The sequence below is a fragment of the Oncorhynchus mykiss genome, chromosome 13, assembly GCF_013265735.2.
Source record: "Oncorhynchus mykiss isolate Arlee chromosome 13, USDA_OmykA_1.1, whole genome shotgun sequence".
Classification (NCBI taxonomy): Eukaryota; Metazoa; Chordata; class Actinopteri; order Salmoniformes; family Salmonidae; genus Oncorhynchus; species Oncorhynchus mykiss.
Window position 1 is genome coordinate 33,583,237 of NC_048577.1, and position 15,944 is coordinate 33,599,180.

The 15,944-nt window shown below is 42.8% G+C and overlaps 1 protein-coding gene across 1 annotated transcript; it reads right to left on the minus strand.

The window, feature by feature from the left end:
• Nucleotides 1-5,171: 5,171 nt before the first annotated feature.
• Nucleotides 5,172-15,851, minus strand: nags (N-acetylglutamate synthase). The gene is made up of 8 exons (XM_021557547.2): nt 15,234-15,851; nt 11,217-11,494; nt 10,903-11,116; nt 9,879-10,059; nt 8,795-8,834; nt 7,330-7,461; nt 6,812-6,994; nt 5,172-6,460 (listed from the first exon to the last, which is right to left on the minus strand). Exons 1-8 carry the CDS (start codon nt 15,597-15,599, stop codon nt 6,286-6,288), a joined length of 1,569 nt encoding a protein of 522 aa, XP_021413222.1. The 5' UTR covers nt 15,600-15,851; the 3' UTR covers nt 5,172-6,285.
• Nucleotides 15,852-15,944: the final 93 nt, after the last annotated feature.

Consider the following 15,944-nt stretch of genomic DNA (forward strand, 5'->3'; position numbering starts at 1 on the left):
GCTGAGAAATATGGCTGAGATGCAAAGACAATTCATGGAGGGGGTACAAAAATGGTCAGAAATACTGCCATTGCGAAAATTCAAAACATGACCTTTTTCAAGGTGATTCCAGCAAAAATAAGCATTCTTGCGTTCTAACTACCCGCTATTCAAAGTGCTCTGAACAAATTAAGGGAATTGTTCAAACATTGGCACATTCAAAGAACCGATGATGGTTCGAAAACACATTTCCGATACTTTCCCTTGGTCGTATTCTCGCGGGGCAGACACCTCAGAAATCAATTGGTAAACTCTGATTTACCACCAAGATATCCCTGCACAACGTCTATTTGCTCCCCGACTGGATGGAAACTACAAATGTAATTGCTGTGCTCAATGCAATGGCACTTATAAATGTAGATCCTTTAAAAACACCCCCAAACAGGGAAACAGATCCCAATCAAAAGGAGTTATCACGGGCTCCACTTAGACAGTTATGTATCTTATAACTTGTCCTTGTGGTAAAAATGATCTGGGTAATACAAAGCGCGAATTAAAAAAGTACGTATCTCGGAGCATCATTAGGTACAAAAACTCGACACCCAGTTGCTGCCCACTTTTTGGAAGAAAACGACTCGATTTCGTCTCTACGTTATATTGGCCTCGAACATGTCACCCTCCCCAGGAGAGGGGGTGACCTCGACAATGTATTGTTTAAACGAGAGGCTGCCCTTGCTCCCTTCGGTCTCAACGTAGACTTTGATCTGAAGCCATTCTTGTGATTTTGCTATTGTAAATGTTTGTAGGCCTATGCAGCCAAAGGGTATCTATGATCGTACGCTATCCATTTATGTTATTTGTATGCTATTTTAATATATGATAATTAAACAATGATATCAGGCCACACCCGGCCATGATTACAGGCATCGGTGTGCAGTGTTGCCAATTTAGCGACTTAGTCGCTATATTTAGCGAGTATTCAGACCCCTCTAGCGACAAAAAAAAAAAAAACAGAACAAAAAGCGAGTAGCGACAAATCTAGCTACTTTTTCTGGTGTTATTGGAGACTCTGACGTGAAAACACTTATTGTTCTTACTCATCTCAACGAGCAGCGGGTGCCCACCCTCGTCCCAAAGCACTCTCAGCCGCCCAGTATTCGCGCTGCAGTCAGAGCAGGAGATGTTCAGCCCTCTGCGTCCAGACTGGAAATGAATCGCGCATGCGGGAAGCCGCCGCTGGCTGATCCCGCCCTGGCTTACATTACATTATTATTTATTTTTTACAATTAACCCTGATTAGGGTCAGACTAGTTACCATAATTTTCTCACATTGCCATTGACAGTTTGTTTCTATTGTCTTTTTAGATTGTATATGTAAAAAAAAATGTTATGGTTAAAAATGTTAATGTTTTACTGTGACTTGTTGTAGGCTCCTAAGTGGACCATAAGGTTCAAAACCAAAACAAATTAAGAAAAATAAACCAAAAAATTTAAATAAAAACCGAAGTAACTCCGGCAGAGTGTCGATTTTGGGTAATTTTTGCCGGTCCCAAGCCCGGATAAAAGAGGAGGGTTGGAATTGTGACATTAAAAAAACAAGAATCGACAGAAGAAAGTTCATTTGTAATTCTAAATAGATTTAGGGTGTTTTTTTTACTCACTTTTTGTCTCTCCCAAGACGTTATTCTTCTCTCCTGCAGCGTCCATCACAATTACATTCACATGGTCAATTATGCAAATTGGCCGATGACGCCTTTAGCGAATTTTAGGACAGCCAATAGCTACTTTCCATACCTGCTAAATTGGCTAGGTTTCACCAACAAGCTTTAATGACCTGGAAAATATGTTTCCTGCACATTATTTTCCCACATAAAGCTCCTTTGTGGAATAATTCAGACATAACTGTAAGGAATAAGTCATTGTTCTACCCCAGCTGGCATGAGAGGAATATTGACTTTGTTCTTGATGTTTTCGACAACAAGGGTAATATTCTCACATATGAACAATTTATAACATTGAAAGAGTTTCCAATACCTTTCAGAGAGTTTATTTCTGTGATCAAAGCTGTTCCCAGTGGTCTACTACACGAAAGAAAACTCATCTTGGTTTTGGTAATGATCACAAAGTTTATCCAGAACTCAGATTGGAAAGTGTCGGCTTACTTGAGAGATCTTGAGGTAATAAATATATAAGACAAATTCTTCATTCACAAAACCAACTCACACCGAGAGGAAAGTTTTTCTGGAACATGCTTATTCCTGACATTGCCTGGAAAAATGCATGGTTAAGGCCTTAAAAACATTGTATACCAAACAAAGTTAAGGAAGTGCACTTCAAAATGTTACACAAGATATATCCATGTAATTCTATAATATCCAAATTTGTGGCTATTGATGATATCTTCGTTTTCTGTGAAAACGTTTGTTCTTTGAATGTAACTTTGTGTCATTTTGGGAAAACCTTGCAAAATACTTATTTACCATTATGAACGCTAACTATGTTTTTGACATGAAAGATATATGTTACTATTGCAATGATAACAAGACCACTGAAATGAATGTGATTTTTTAAAATTCTTGTTGCCAAATACTTCATACACAAACAAATATTCCAAAATTCTATACCAAAATTACACATTTTTTGGATTGAATTTAACTATTTTATTAAAACATTAACCCTAGTAAACAATAACAAGAATAACATCTTCCTAAATCATTACAATAAGATTTTCTCAGAGTAATTACAATTGCACTAGAATTGTTTGTTTTATTTAAATATTTGTTGTTTGTTCCAGTATTTTCTCATTAATACCTGCGTTCTGTTTTGATGTAATGTTTTGATGTAAGACTGTAAATTGTTGATCTGCATATTGAATAAAATAAAATAAAATACCTTAAAAATAAAATGAATCTGCCAACAATTTTATTTATTTTTTAAATAAAAATAAATAGCTACTTTCCTTACTGAGGAGTTGGCAACACTGCCTATCTGTGTCTTTTGACACTATATAAATTAGTCATCCCGCAGTGTTTGTCGTTATACCCTGATGAAGACAGCTTGTCTGTCGAAACCTATATAAATATTGATGCATCTGAGCCCCTAGTGTGCGGCACTCCTTTATTTTTTTCAAGTGTTCCACTCCGCTAGCCAACACCTCGCCTAAATTGGTGTGCGTTTCTTTCGCTTCCAGAAAGACACATTCAACTTCATATTTCATCGAATCAGATTCATCACAAAACTATTTGATTTGGTCAATTATTTTAATGGTTTCTTCATTGGCAAAGTGAGCAAATTTAGGCAGGAAATGCCAACAACGAACAGTGAGCCATCGTATTCATGCATAAAAAAAAAGCTAATAACGATAGAAAAACATTGCAACTTTAAACTTTGTAAAGTTAGTATGGGAGAGGTTGAAAATTTATTGTTATCGATCAATAATGACAAACCTCCTGGCATTGACAACCTAGATGGAAAGCTGCTGAGGATGGTAGCTGACTCTATAGCCACTCCTATTTGTCGTATCTTTAATCTGAGCCTAGAGGAAAGTATTTCACCTCAGGCCTGGAAGGAAGCCAAAGTAATTCCATTACCCAAGACTTGTAAAGCGGCTTTTATTGGTTTTAACAGCATATTTATAAACTTGCTGCCAGCTCTTAGCAAACTGTTGGAAAAAATGGTGTTTCACCAAATACAATGCTATTTATCTGTAAACAAATTAACAAGACTATCAGCATGCTTATAGAGAAGGTCACTCAACATGTACTGCACTGACACAAATGACTGATGATTGGTTGAAAGAAATTGATAATTAGATTGAGGGAGGCTGTACTGCAAGATTTCAGTGCAGCCTTTGATATTATTGACCATAACCTGTTGTTAAAAAACATATTTTTGTGTTATGGCTTTTCAAACTCTACCATATCGTGGATTCAGATCTATCTTTCTTTAATGGAAGCTTCTCTAATGTCAAACATGTAAAGTATGGCGTACCAATGACCTGCCACTGGCATTAAACAAAGCATGTGTGTCCATGTATGCTGATGATTCAACCAGACACGCATCAGCAACCACAGCTAATGAAGTCACTGAAACCCTTAACAAAGAGTTGCAATCTGTTTTGGAATGGGTGGCCAGTAATAAACTGGTCCCGAACATCTCTAAAACTAAGTGCATTGTATTTGGTACAAATCATTCCCTAAGTTATAGACCTCGGCTGAATCTGGTAATGAATGGTGTGGCTGTTGAAGAAGTTGAGGAGACTAAATTACTAGGCGTTACCCTAGAGACTGTAAAATATCATGGTCAAAACACATAGATTAATTGGTTGTAAAGATGGGGAGAGGTCTGTCCGTAGTAAAGAGATGCTCTGCTTTTTTGATACCACACTCCAAAAAGCAAGTCCTGCGGGCTCTAGATTTGTCTCATCTTAATTATTGTCCAGTTGTGTGGTCGAGTACTGCAAGGAAAGACCAAGTTAAGCTGCAGCTGGCCCAGAACAGAGCGGCACGTCGTTCTCTTCATTATATTCAGGTGGCTGATATAAATACTATGCATGCCAGTCTCTCCTGGCATCACTTCTTCTTATAAGTAACATTGTGTTGAAAATCCCAAATTGTTTGCACAGTCAACTTACACACAGCTCTGACACACACGTACCCCACCAGACATTCCACCGGGGGTCTTTTCACAGTCCTCAAATCCAGAAAATATTCAAGAAAGCGTATAGTATTATGTAGAGCCATTATTGCATGGAACTCATATTGCTCAAATCAACAGCAAACCTGGTTTCAAAAAACAGATAAAGCAACACCTCACGGGACAATGCCTCTCTGCTATTTGACCTAGGTAGTTTGTGAGTACCTATTGATATGTAGGCTGTGTGTGCCTTAAAAAAACAAAACAAAAAACTATGTGATGTAGTTCTGTCCTTGTCTACTAATGTTCTGTGTTATGTAACGTTTCATGTGTCGCTAGAGGGGTCCGAATACTCACTAAATGTAGCGACCAAGTCACTAAGATGGCAACACTGTTCAGGGGACGCGCTGCTGTAACTGAAAAGCTGCCTTTCCAGAGCGTGCGCTTGATGTTTTAACTAGTAAATTGGTTTTAACTAGTAAATTGGTTGCCCATTGGATTGTTGCAGTGAATTTAAGGCATTCATGGAATTCCAGACAAAATCCACAGTAGGTCTGTGTGTTTCAAAATGTAAACTTTAATTCAATGTAAAATTACACGTTGAACCAATGGCTGATCATTTTTATACATTTCAACTATTGTTCAAAATATGCATGTTGTAAACCTCCAGAATGTATGAAGTCAAATTACTGTTTTTTGTCCCCCAGATGACTAAAATCACACCCATTTTAAGTCAGTTAATTTGATTGGCAATCTTTTGTGCATTTAACAGTGGAGGTCAGCCATGTAAAAGGCTAGCTGCATTTTTTAGATTACCTTGGTCCTTGAATGGACTACGGTAACTCCAAAACCAGCATTGAGTCTATTTGAAATTCTTGAGATTCAAGTAAAAAAATGTCACATAAAAATTTAAACTTCACATTTGTTCTAGAGTTAAGACAAAAGTGTAAAAAAATTTTTTTTTTAAATGATACTGGCATTGACCACTGTGGTTAATCCAGCATGAAAGTGACCGAATGCTGGATATACACTGAAGAAATACCCTTTGAAATGTAAACATTGGCACAAGTCTCTTAAAGCCCCATCTTGAAATGTTTGTATTTGAAACATATTTCTGAAATGTAAAAAAATAAATAATAATTAAAAAGCTCCAAGATGAAAAAGGGAAGCCAATCTATAAACTCCAGAAGACATTCATCTCTCATCATGTATTTCTTAAATTAGATTTTGCTTCAGGGCTTTCTAAGGGCCAAATCATAACTTGAGATCTGCCTTCAACGCTCACATATCCCCCAATGACATCAATGCAAGGTGCACAGAGTGTTGAGTTTTGAGCATGTACCTCAATTTGGGATTTGGCCCAAGCACAGTAGTGAAATCAACTACATGAGGGGTGTGAATCCAGACTAAATGTACAACCTTTTCCACCAAACAAACCTTCAGCAGCCAGAGTGCTGAAGGCACGCTTACTGCAATTCTGCCAGATCCAAATATAACCACCGCAGTCTAACCCAAGATGCTCTCTGGCACTCAAAACAATGACATACTGCACCAAGCCACCACATCAAATTTACCACAAAACAGTTTGTCAATGGGAGGAACTGCTTATTTTAGCATGGTGTTCGGCAACCATTTATTTAGGCCTGGAGGAGGAATGTTGGGAGAGTTCATTCAGGATCCTGGGGGTGGCTGCTGGGGGGCTCCCCCCATTATCGGACCGTGGAAGGAGTCTGGAACGCGTTTGGCATACTCTACGAGCTGGTACGACTCCCTGATGTCTGAGAGGCCGAACCAAAATACAATCCAGCTGCCGTTGACAAAGCTTCCGTCGCAATGCTTGAAGTACCTGAGGATAGGTGGAGAAAAGGAAGGAAAAATACATTCTAAAAAAAAAGAGACAACCCTGTACACAGCAGTGAGTCTAGGTGTTGGTTCAGGCAGGGACAACTAGTATACTAAACATCTACATTAGAAAGACAGAGCTTGACTTTTATTTTTAATTCACAGTTAAAAAAAATTAAAAAATGATTTTTTTGGCAGTGAAAAAAAACTTGACAAATTGCCCCGCAGAATTGGAGAGAAAATCTTCTAGATACTCTCAACTGGACTCTGATACTTAAGCCATTATGTGGGGCCAAAACAGCCATAAGTCATGTTTCTTGTGTCCATTGTGCAGTGAGTGTCATGTTCTCCTCACCAGGGGTTGATGCGGTTGGTGGCGCGGGACCTCCAGAAGAGCTTGCCCAGGTCCTGCCTGATGCACTCCCACAGGATCTGGCTGGTGCCCTCACCCTGCTTGCTGCTGCTCACCACAAACTTGTCCAGATAGGGCGTATCGCTGCTCAGAGGCTCCCTGGTGATGATGGCTGCTGCACTGTACCTGCAGGTGATAGAACATTCCATGTTGCGGTTTCTTTGAGACACGGGCAAGGTTCCCGTTCTTTACCTACCCTTCTCCAGTAGCGTGGACTCGTTCACTCCTCCTCATGCATTGAAAATCATTGGGTTGGTGTAAGCATTGGCTGGAGGAAGTTTCCTTCCACTGCCATATTCCTCACAACATTTTTTTTTGTTCATCTATGAGAGCGGATTGTACAAGTTTACACATCTGGAGAAGGGTAAGAGAATCGGAATGTAGCCACAGATCAGGAAAAGGCAAAGGAAAAAAGGATGCCACACATGAAGACGTGTGTGTGTTTATGGAGGGGGGGCTACCCTTCAGAGAGGTAGATGGAGTGGAGGCGGCCTTTGAGTGACTCAATGTAGTCCTCCCTCAGGTTCTTTTCGAAAGACTTGTTTATCAGGGCCAGTAGGCGGTCTAGGTCTATGTCATCCAGAGTGCTGTACCTGGCCAAACAAAAGGATAGAGAGAGAGATGGTAGTTGCACACAGTAATTGTAGTTGTGATTAACTTTGCATCACTTTTAACAGACACCTGACAAGCTCATATGACAAGACCCGTGGGATGACAGGCATCACCCGTCTCAAAGTCAGAATTAATTCATTGGCTGACGGGAGAAAAGTCACCTTTCCCCATGCCTAATTGCACACATGCAGTGCACAAAAGACTGAAGTCAGAATTGATCTTATCAAAACACTATAAATCTGTAGTTGATCTTTTTCTTCCTGCGCAAACCTTAACTTGCTAACTCTACATCTAGTTAAGGAGTTGTGGTTGTAGGATAGTATTTGTTCCAATGTCCTTGTTTCACATCAGATAGCACAACGGCCATCTGCACGGGCTTGTCATGAGGGAGTACTCTGTGTACAGCCTATGTGCTATTAGAAGTGGAAAATACCACCTGTGGTGTGTGAACAGACACTTGTCTCCCTAGACTTATGGTTCCTGTCCTGTGACAGGTGAAATTATTGTTATGGTGCCGACACGAAAGGCTTAGTGAGGAAACTAAGCGATATAATGTCAGAAGTAAATGGCATGAGCAAGTAGCTTAACTGTTCCTAAATTTCACACAAAAATCTTGCACTGACGTCAATGGAAGAGTTTCCGTAATAGTCAGGTTAAACATGCACGACTCAAGATAGGAGGCTCCGCCCACAGTGAACACATCCAAGTTGAAAGCAAAATTGCAAGCCAACAGAGAAGAGAGTATGATAGAGAACTTACATATTTAGCTGGTTTATTTGATATTAATGGTTAACAATTCATATTTAACTAATAGTAACACTGTCCTGTTAGTGTCTGTGTTTTCATGGGCTCCACTAGTTCCCTGCAGCTAATCTGGACGTATGGTCACTAGAGACGGCTTGAGCTGACAAATTAGTTAAAGACTGCATTACATAGACAAGATGTGGTGGGTGTAACTGAGATTGAGGAATTGTTCTAAACTCCTCCTGGCATTGTCTCTAAATCATCCTTGCATCTGGGAAACTAAGCCAGAGAGGGGTTAAGACAACAACCCAAGTGCAGATAACGACAGGATGAACCCAGAGTGGCTTATGATGCTCCTTGGTCTGCATGAGAGGGGATTGAACCAACCATGGCTGAGCATTGCTAGTGTCAGCTATATATAGTACTCTGCATTTGTGTAAAGGTTAGGTTACTCGGTCGACCAGCCTCATTGCAATAATGAAATCGATATTAAATAAAGATGATTGTTTGAAGAAATGACCAAGTCTCTCGTAGTACTGAATTTCCACAACAAGAGACTGAAATACTCACTTGTGAATGGGGTCTCCATTCTTGAACAGTGTACCAGAACCTATGAAAACAGCAGGGGTGAAAATGAACAATTGTGTACACAAAGCATGTCAAATCAGGAAGCACACATGCCACGATACAATGTTGAGGACAAGGTGATCTAGCTTGAAAAGTGAATTACCCAAGGACTGTTGAGGAGTCTGCCATTTCCTTGTGTCAGTACTTTGAGTGTACGGAATGGGATAAATCTAACCAGTTAGGTCAGTGAAGGATTGATTACCTGTCGTGTAGACTTTGCATGCAGTGACTGACATTTACAAATCTGTGCTGTATGATAAAGAAATGGAGACACCCAGGTCAACGAGTGCATCTTTAAAACCTCTGCTGTGCTAAGGTCACTTCTCAAAATACACATCCTAGGACCTTAACATGACCCTTGGTTGGATTTCAGGTGTCACAGATACACATAGATGCCGTGCACAACATGAGCTGCATGCATGGACACACAGTCTACTACAGTGGAGGACGGCTCATAATAATGGCCGGAACGGAGCGAATGGAATGGCATCAAACTATGTATTTTTTTAAACTATTCCTCTCATTCTGCTCCAGCCATTACCGCGTTTCCGTCCTCCCCAATTAAGGTGCCACCAACCTCCTGTGGTCTACTACACCTCGAGGGCCAGAGTGTCTGCTGGGGTCTGTTCTTTACTTCAATTCAGCGAGTGATTAAGAACTGGGACACCAGCGGCCGTATGTATGAAGTGTCTCGGAGCATAACGAATACGATTATATGGACAGGAAGGACCTGATCCTAGATCAGCACTCCTACTCTGAGATGCTTGATACATAAAAGCCCCTGGGAGATAAAAGGGAAGCAGCAGAAAGGGAGTGAGCAGGGACTGACTCCAGAGGACTGAAGTTGCGGAACGCCTATGCCTGCCTTAAGGGGCCCCAAACTCTGCTCATCAACATGAGAGGTGAGCCCCACGTGCCATCAACAGCAGCAGTGACCGGTGCAGAGTGTGAGTGAGTGTGTAGAGAGCATTGGTTAGACATAGGGGTTAGTCAGTGGGGGGGTCACACACATACAGGTCTCCCTCACCCTTGTGGCTGAACAGCTCTGTGAGCATTGTGCTGGCAGAGGTGATAACTGCAGAGGACTCGCAGGGAAGCTGGTTCAGGAGCTGGGCGATGGTGCCCACCCTCCGACGCTCGGCCAAGCTCAGCCACGGCGCCCCCGACAGACTGGGAAGATCACCGGGCAGAGACACTAGATCCAGCACCTGATATGTGGACAGGAGAGTGGGACAGAAAGACATCAAGGTGAACAAAATAAAGGAAACACTTGAATAAATGAGGGTTCTGGCGGCTCGGTTATGGAGTGGGGTGCATTTTCCTGACATGGTTTAAGTCCTCTCATCCCCTTAGAGGGAAAGGTAAACACCAATCACCAACACAGCCCTTCTGTGTGATCACCTTCAACCTATGGTGAAGCACTTCTATCCTGATGGGAGTGTCCTCTTCCAGGATGACAATGCCCCCATCCACAGGGCACGAGAGGTCACTAAATGGTTTGATGAGCATGAAAACGATGTAAACCATATGCCATGGCCGTCTCAGTCACCACATCTCAACCCAATTGAACACTTATGGGAGATTCTGGAGCAGCGCCTGAAACAGCGTTTTCCACCACCATCAACAAAACACCAAATTACGGATTTATCATGTCTCCCTCCAATAGAGTTCCAGACACTTGTACAATCTATGCCAAGGCGCATTGAAGATGTTCTGGTGTTCTTGATGGCCCAATGTCCTATTAAGACACTATGTTGGTGTTTCCTTTATTTTGGCAGTTCCCTGTAGTCCTATACTGGAAAGCAGGCAGGTGTTAGGCCTCTTTGATTGGGAGTAAATAGCCTACTGCTTCTAATGTACAGGAAATGTACGGATTTATCTGCTGTGAAAAGTCTGATGGGCCTACCTTCAAAGAGCAAAGAAGACAGCGACAAGCTCCTTAACTACATGCTGTAGGTCAAGTACCATGAACGCACGTGCATTGAGAAAATACTTAACCTCCAGCAATCTGCCACCCAACACCCCCCCAAAATAACCCCAAATCAACCCACCTTGTGACTCTGATTGCGGAGGCCTCCCCAGCTGTTGAGGAACATGACTTTGAGTGGCTGCAGGACCTTGGAGATGGCGGCCGTGACATCCACCGAGTCCAGGACCACCGAGCGGCCCGTGGTGTCCCGCCCAACAGGGCACACTAGGGGGATGGCCCCGCAGTCCAGGCTCCACTGGAGCAGGCCTTTGTCCACTGCAATGGAGGACCCTGCACTGACAACACATAGGGCCGTTATTCCTCTTAAAAAGAAGTCAAAACAAACTAGTAATATCGTAATGCAAAGGAGGATAGGGTAAGTGTGGTAGGGGAGACCTGCTTCCTTGGGGTGGATCCTGCACCAGCAGCAAGGCCTCTGCACTGAAGAAAGGTATGACACTGGCTGAGTGGTGCTGTAGGACCTCTGTTAGGGTCTGGCACCGCTGAACGATATCAGCCCTGGAGTTGGAAGTAAACCCGTCTGGAGCGTCGTCATCCTCAGGCCGTGACAGTCCCATCACCACCACTGGCTTCATGTCCATCCGCTGCAGGAACGAGAGCCCAAACGCCAGACTCTGCAGCATCTCTCGGCTCTCGAATACAGATTTGTCAACCTGACATGAAGATAGATTTCAAATGACAGTGAACAAGTGCTAGATATCAATAATTTATCAAAACTCATAAAAGGGCTAACCATGACGAGAGTTTCTTCTTCTTTCGGGTTTGGTTTGGCGGATCGCATCCAACTTTTAGGCGCATACACCGCCACCTACTGTTTTGGTGTGTGAGGCCAGTCACAGCCTATCTACAGTACATTCTTGATACGGTAATAAAAAAAAATATGGGAAATGTAAATCTTCGCAATCTCAAGTACTTCTCTGCTGCCTCAATCTTTATTTTCTGTGAATTCCAATCCATTTCCGCAGTACAGTTGACAACCGTGGCTATGAACGCTAAGAAACCCACCTTACTGAAACACATTATTCCCATTCCTCTCTATTGGTCTCTGGTTACTCACAGGAATCATCTCAGTATCCCTCACCCTGTAACCATCTTCCTCTACTACGTCTGCATACGACACTTTCTGTACTACTATGACCATGGCAACCTCAACCTCACATCTCCAACCCCATGGGCACCCCCACAACTAACCACTTTCTCCAACGATACTTCACATTCCTCCTTCACACTTCTCACATCAAGGAATCTCCCTCCTACACACTGCTGCAACATGCCCATAAACTTGACACCTAAAACACTGTAGTATTTTCGGAACAGAATCCCTCACGGAATAACTTCCTAACTTGACCTTATGGCAAAGACTCTGCAAGACTGAGTCTTCTCCGTTTCCCCACACTCTCCTCCGGATATGCATCGCACCAAGCGGCTGGCGTCGCAGACAACGGGACTCCTCCATTTCAACTGATCCCCCTTAACACTTAATGCCTCCCCCCTTAACACTCACTCCTTTCAACGGCACCCTGCTCTGGAAGACAAAGCAAGTCACATTTCTTGTTCCTAATCGCATGACCTGGAGCACCCGCTCCCTGAAGAAACACAAAATCACCACTAGTCCAATCACTTAATCTCACTAACTCAACAGTCCCCAACCTCTTCTCCACCCAACCTGACACCACATATGGATCAGCCAAAATGCAAGGATCCATTCTCTCCACGAATCTCACTCCCACTGGGCCAGAATCATCCTTTGCATCCTCGCACAAATTCTGCAGTCCTCACTGCAGGTACTACAGCCATCCTCTCGTCAGGTTCCATCTCTGAGCTAATATGGGACATATCCCTCTTTTTGCACTTGACGCCAACCTCCCTCACCACACTGCTTCCCTCTACACTGAGCTCCTTTCCTCACCACACTGCTTCCCTCTACACTGAGCTCCTTTCCTCACCACACTGCTTCCCTCTACACTGAGCTCCTTTCCTCACCACACTGCTTCCCTCTACACTGAGCTCCTTTCCTCACCACACTGCTTCCCTCTACACTGAGCTCCTTTCCTCACCACACTGCATCCCTCTACACTGAGCTCCTTTCCTCACCACACTGCTTCCCTCTACACTGAGCTCCTTTCCTCACCCCAATGCTTTCCTCTACACTGAGCTCCTTTCTTCACCACACTGCTTCCCTCTACACTGAGCTCCTTTCCTCACCCCAATGCTTTCCTCTACACTGAGCTCCTTTCTTCACCACACTGAGCTCCTTTCTTCACCACACTGCTTCCCTCTACACTCAGCTCCTTTCTCCACCACACTGCTTCCCTCTACACTGAGCTCCTTTCCTCACCCCAATGCTTTCCTCTACACTGAGCTCCTTTCTTCACCACACTGAGCTCCTTTCTTCACCACACTGCTTCCCTCTACACTGAGCTCCTTTCTTCACCACACTGCTTCCCTCTACACTGAGCTCCTTTCTTCACCACACTGAGCTCCTTTCTTCACCACACTGCCAATCCACCATCTTCTCCTTCACCAGATCTTCCAGAAGGCTTGTGCAATACCCCCACTCCATATTTACTCAGAATATGCGCCACTTTCTTCATTTCTTCTTTGTCTGCCATCTTCCCACAGAAGGATTACCAAGCGTTTGCTTGTCTTTTATAAAATATTTTTTTTATTATAATAATAATAATAATAATAATAATCAGGCTCTCGACACTATCTTAAAACCTTCCATGATGAGAGCTACTGGGCGTGTAGCAGAGCCGGACTGCTCATTAGGCAGGATAACGAGGCAGATTGACTAGGGCGGGATTTTCTGAGCTAAACTGACCAAGACGCACCTCCAACAACACATAAAGCATCACATAATTCTGCCTAAAAACAATGACAATTTCTCTCAAGTGGCATGTTGGCTTTTTAGGTGAGAGCTGATGCCACCCTGTGATAAGCTGTGTCCGCTTTGTCAAAGGCAGGGACGCAACATATTTATCCTGTCCATTCCCAGCGCACCTCTACAGGGTGCTGTTGGAGAGACGCATTGCTGCGGCGCACCACCAACATTCTGTCCCCCCAAAAAAATTATCTAACACAAATCATGTAACAGATATAGCCTGTGGTAGAAAGAGTATGTGGCCTTTTCTGTAGCCTACAGGTTGGAGATAAAAATGTATGACAATGTAATGAGATGGAAACTTTATACATCATGCAGGTTTCTCCGGTCAAATAGCCTAACCTAAATGGCACCCAATCAAATAAAACAATGCTCTGACATGTTAAACATATCCTAAAAACAGGACAGGTCAAAGTCAAATGGACACTATGGAATCAACATTCAAATGGTTTTATAAAGCCCTTTTTACATCAGCAGATGTCACAAAGTGCTACACAGAAACCTAGCCTAAAATCCCAAACAGAAAGCAATGCAGATGTGGAAGTACGTGGTTAGGAAAAACTCCCGGCTCCTCAACTGCTGTTCCAGCGGGCTAAATTGTCATGATCAGTGGCTTCAAGTTTGTAGCCTTACATTTTTTTACGAGCTGATCATAGTGAAAAAATAAAATTATTCTGCATTTCCCGCTGTGTAAACACATTGCAAATAGGCTCAGAATAACTCATCCTGATAAAGTTGGGTAGCTGAAATAAATTACATATTTTAAAAACTTTCATTCAGAACTGAAAATAATCCCGATTTCAACATCTGGAAAATACATATTTTAAACATCATTTTGCTTACTGGGACTATTCTAGTAGAGGAGGCAATTTGATTATTATCGGCAGTGTCCAGTACCGACCCTGATGTGACGTCTTATTCCAGATACACTCTAACACACCTGATTCAGTAACCAAGGTCCTGCTGATTAGAATAAGGTGTTCAAGCAGGGCTAGAACAAAAGCCTGCAGACAGCACACCCAGTAACTCTTCAGAAGGAGGGTTGGCCACGCCTGCTCTAAAAGTGGCTGACTGGTGAACCTATCCTGCTCTTGAGCTACAGTCACCTCACAATATCAAGCGGTACACTCCTCATGCCCATAAAGCTATGCAGCGCCAGCGATTTTTGCTAGCGACTATTGTTTCTAAGGTTTGTGTGTAGCACATGAGCATTGCGCAGAACGTTAAACGGAGGAGATATTTGCCTATGTATGAGCTACCTAGTTACAGTTAGGTAGTTATAGCATAATTCGAATTGGATAGGTTATCATGAGATTTTTAGTTAAAGTTGTTGGACAGATGCCAGGCAGTAACTAGTTATAAAAATTCTGACAGCTGTACACAACAATTATTAGTTCGCTTCAATCACTTGGTAACGAACCAGCTATTCCGTTTGACAGTTATTTTCATTCATTGTGCAAGTTTTTTGCAAGTTACACTGGCATTAGCCTAGCTTGTTAGCCACTTACCTCGAGCACTGCAAATGCTGGCGCTTGTGCCAAACTGGCTCTCTGAAATTGGGTCAACCAGTACCGAGCTTCTCGAGGGTCTCCACCAATTTCATTGAGAAACGCTTTCACATCCCGATAAATTAACGTGCGGTTTGACAGAACGTAGCGGTCAGAGGCTGAGAAAAAGTTAGGGAACTCTTGCTGGGCCAACGCCGGGGTTTTGCCTCCCTGGCCGACCGCCTTTGAACTCGCCAAGCGTCGCTGAAGTTTTAACATTCGCCGGTGACATGTGTTCGGGACAAGCCCCGGTGAGGGGTTCGTCAAGTATTTACCAGCCATTACCATGACTCTGCAACTGGAGGTACCACTGTTGACTTTAGCCATGTTTGCTGGCTAATACAGGTCGTTTTATAACTAGCTAAGTAACTAAACTGGTTCTACACCTCCAACACGCCTAAAAATATTACTGACAGACGTTTCAGGCAGAGGGATTTAACTAGTGTAGACGACGGAAGGACGGTACTCAAAAGGTGTGGTTGCCATAGACACCACGCAGCTTCATAAAAAGAGGGTCCGTTCTAGGTTCACTCCAACTCCAGTTGTGACGGTGATTCGCCAAGGTAAAGTACGTTTTATTTCAGACATTCACCGTTAGCATATTTAAATGTTGACAATGTCCATTCCTCTCTGATTACTACGAAAGATATATATTTTTTTGACTGGGATGAA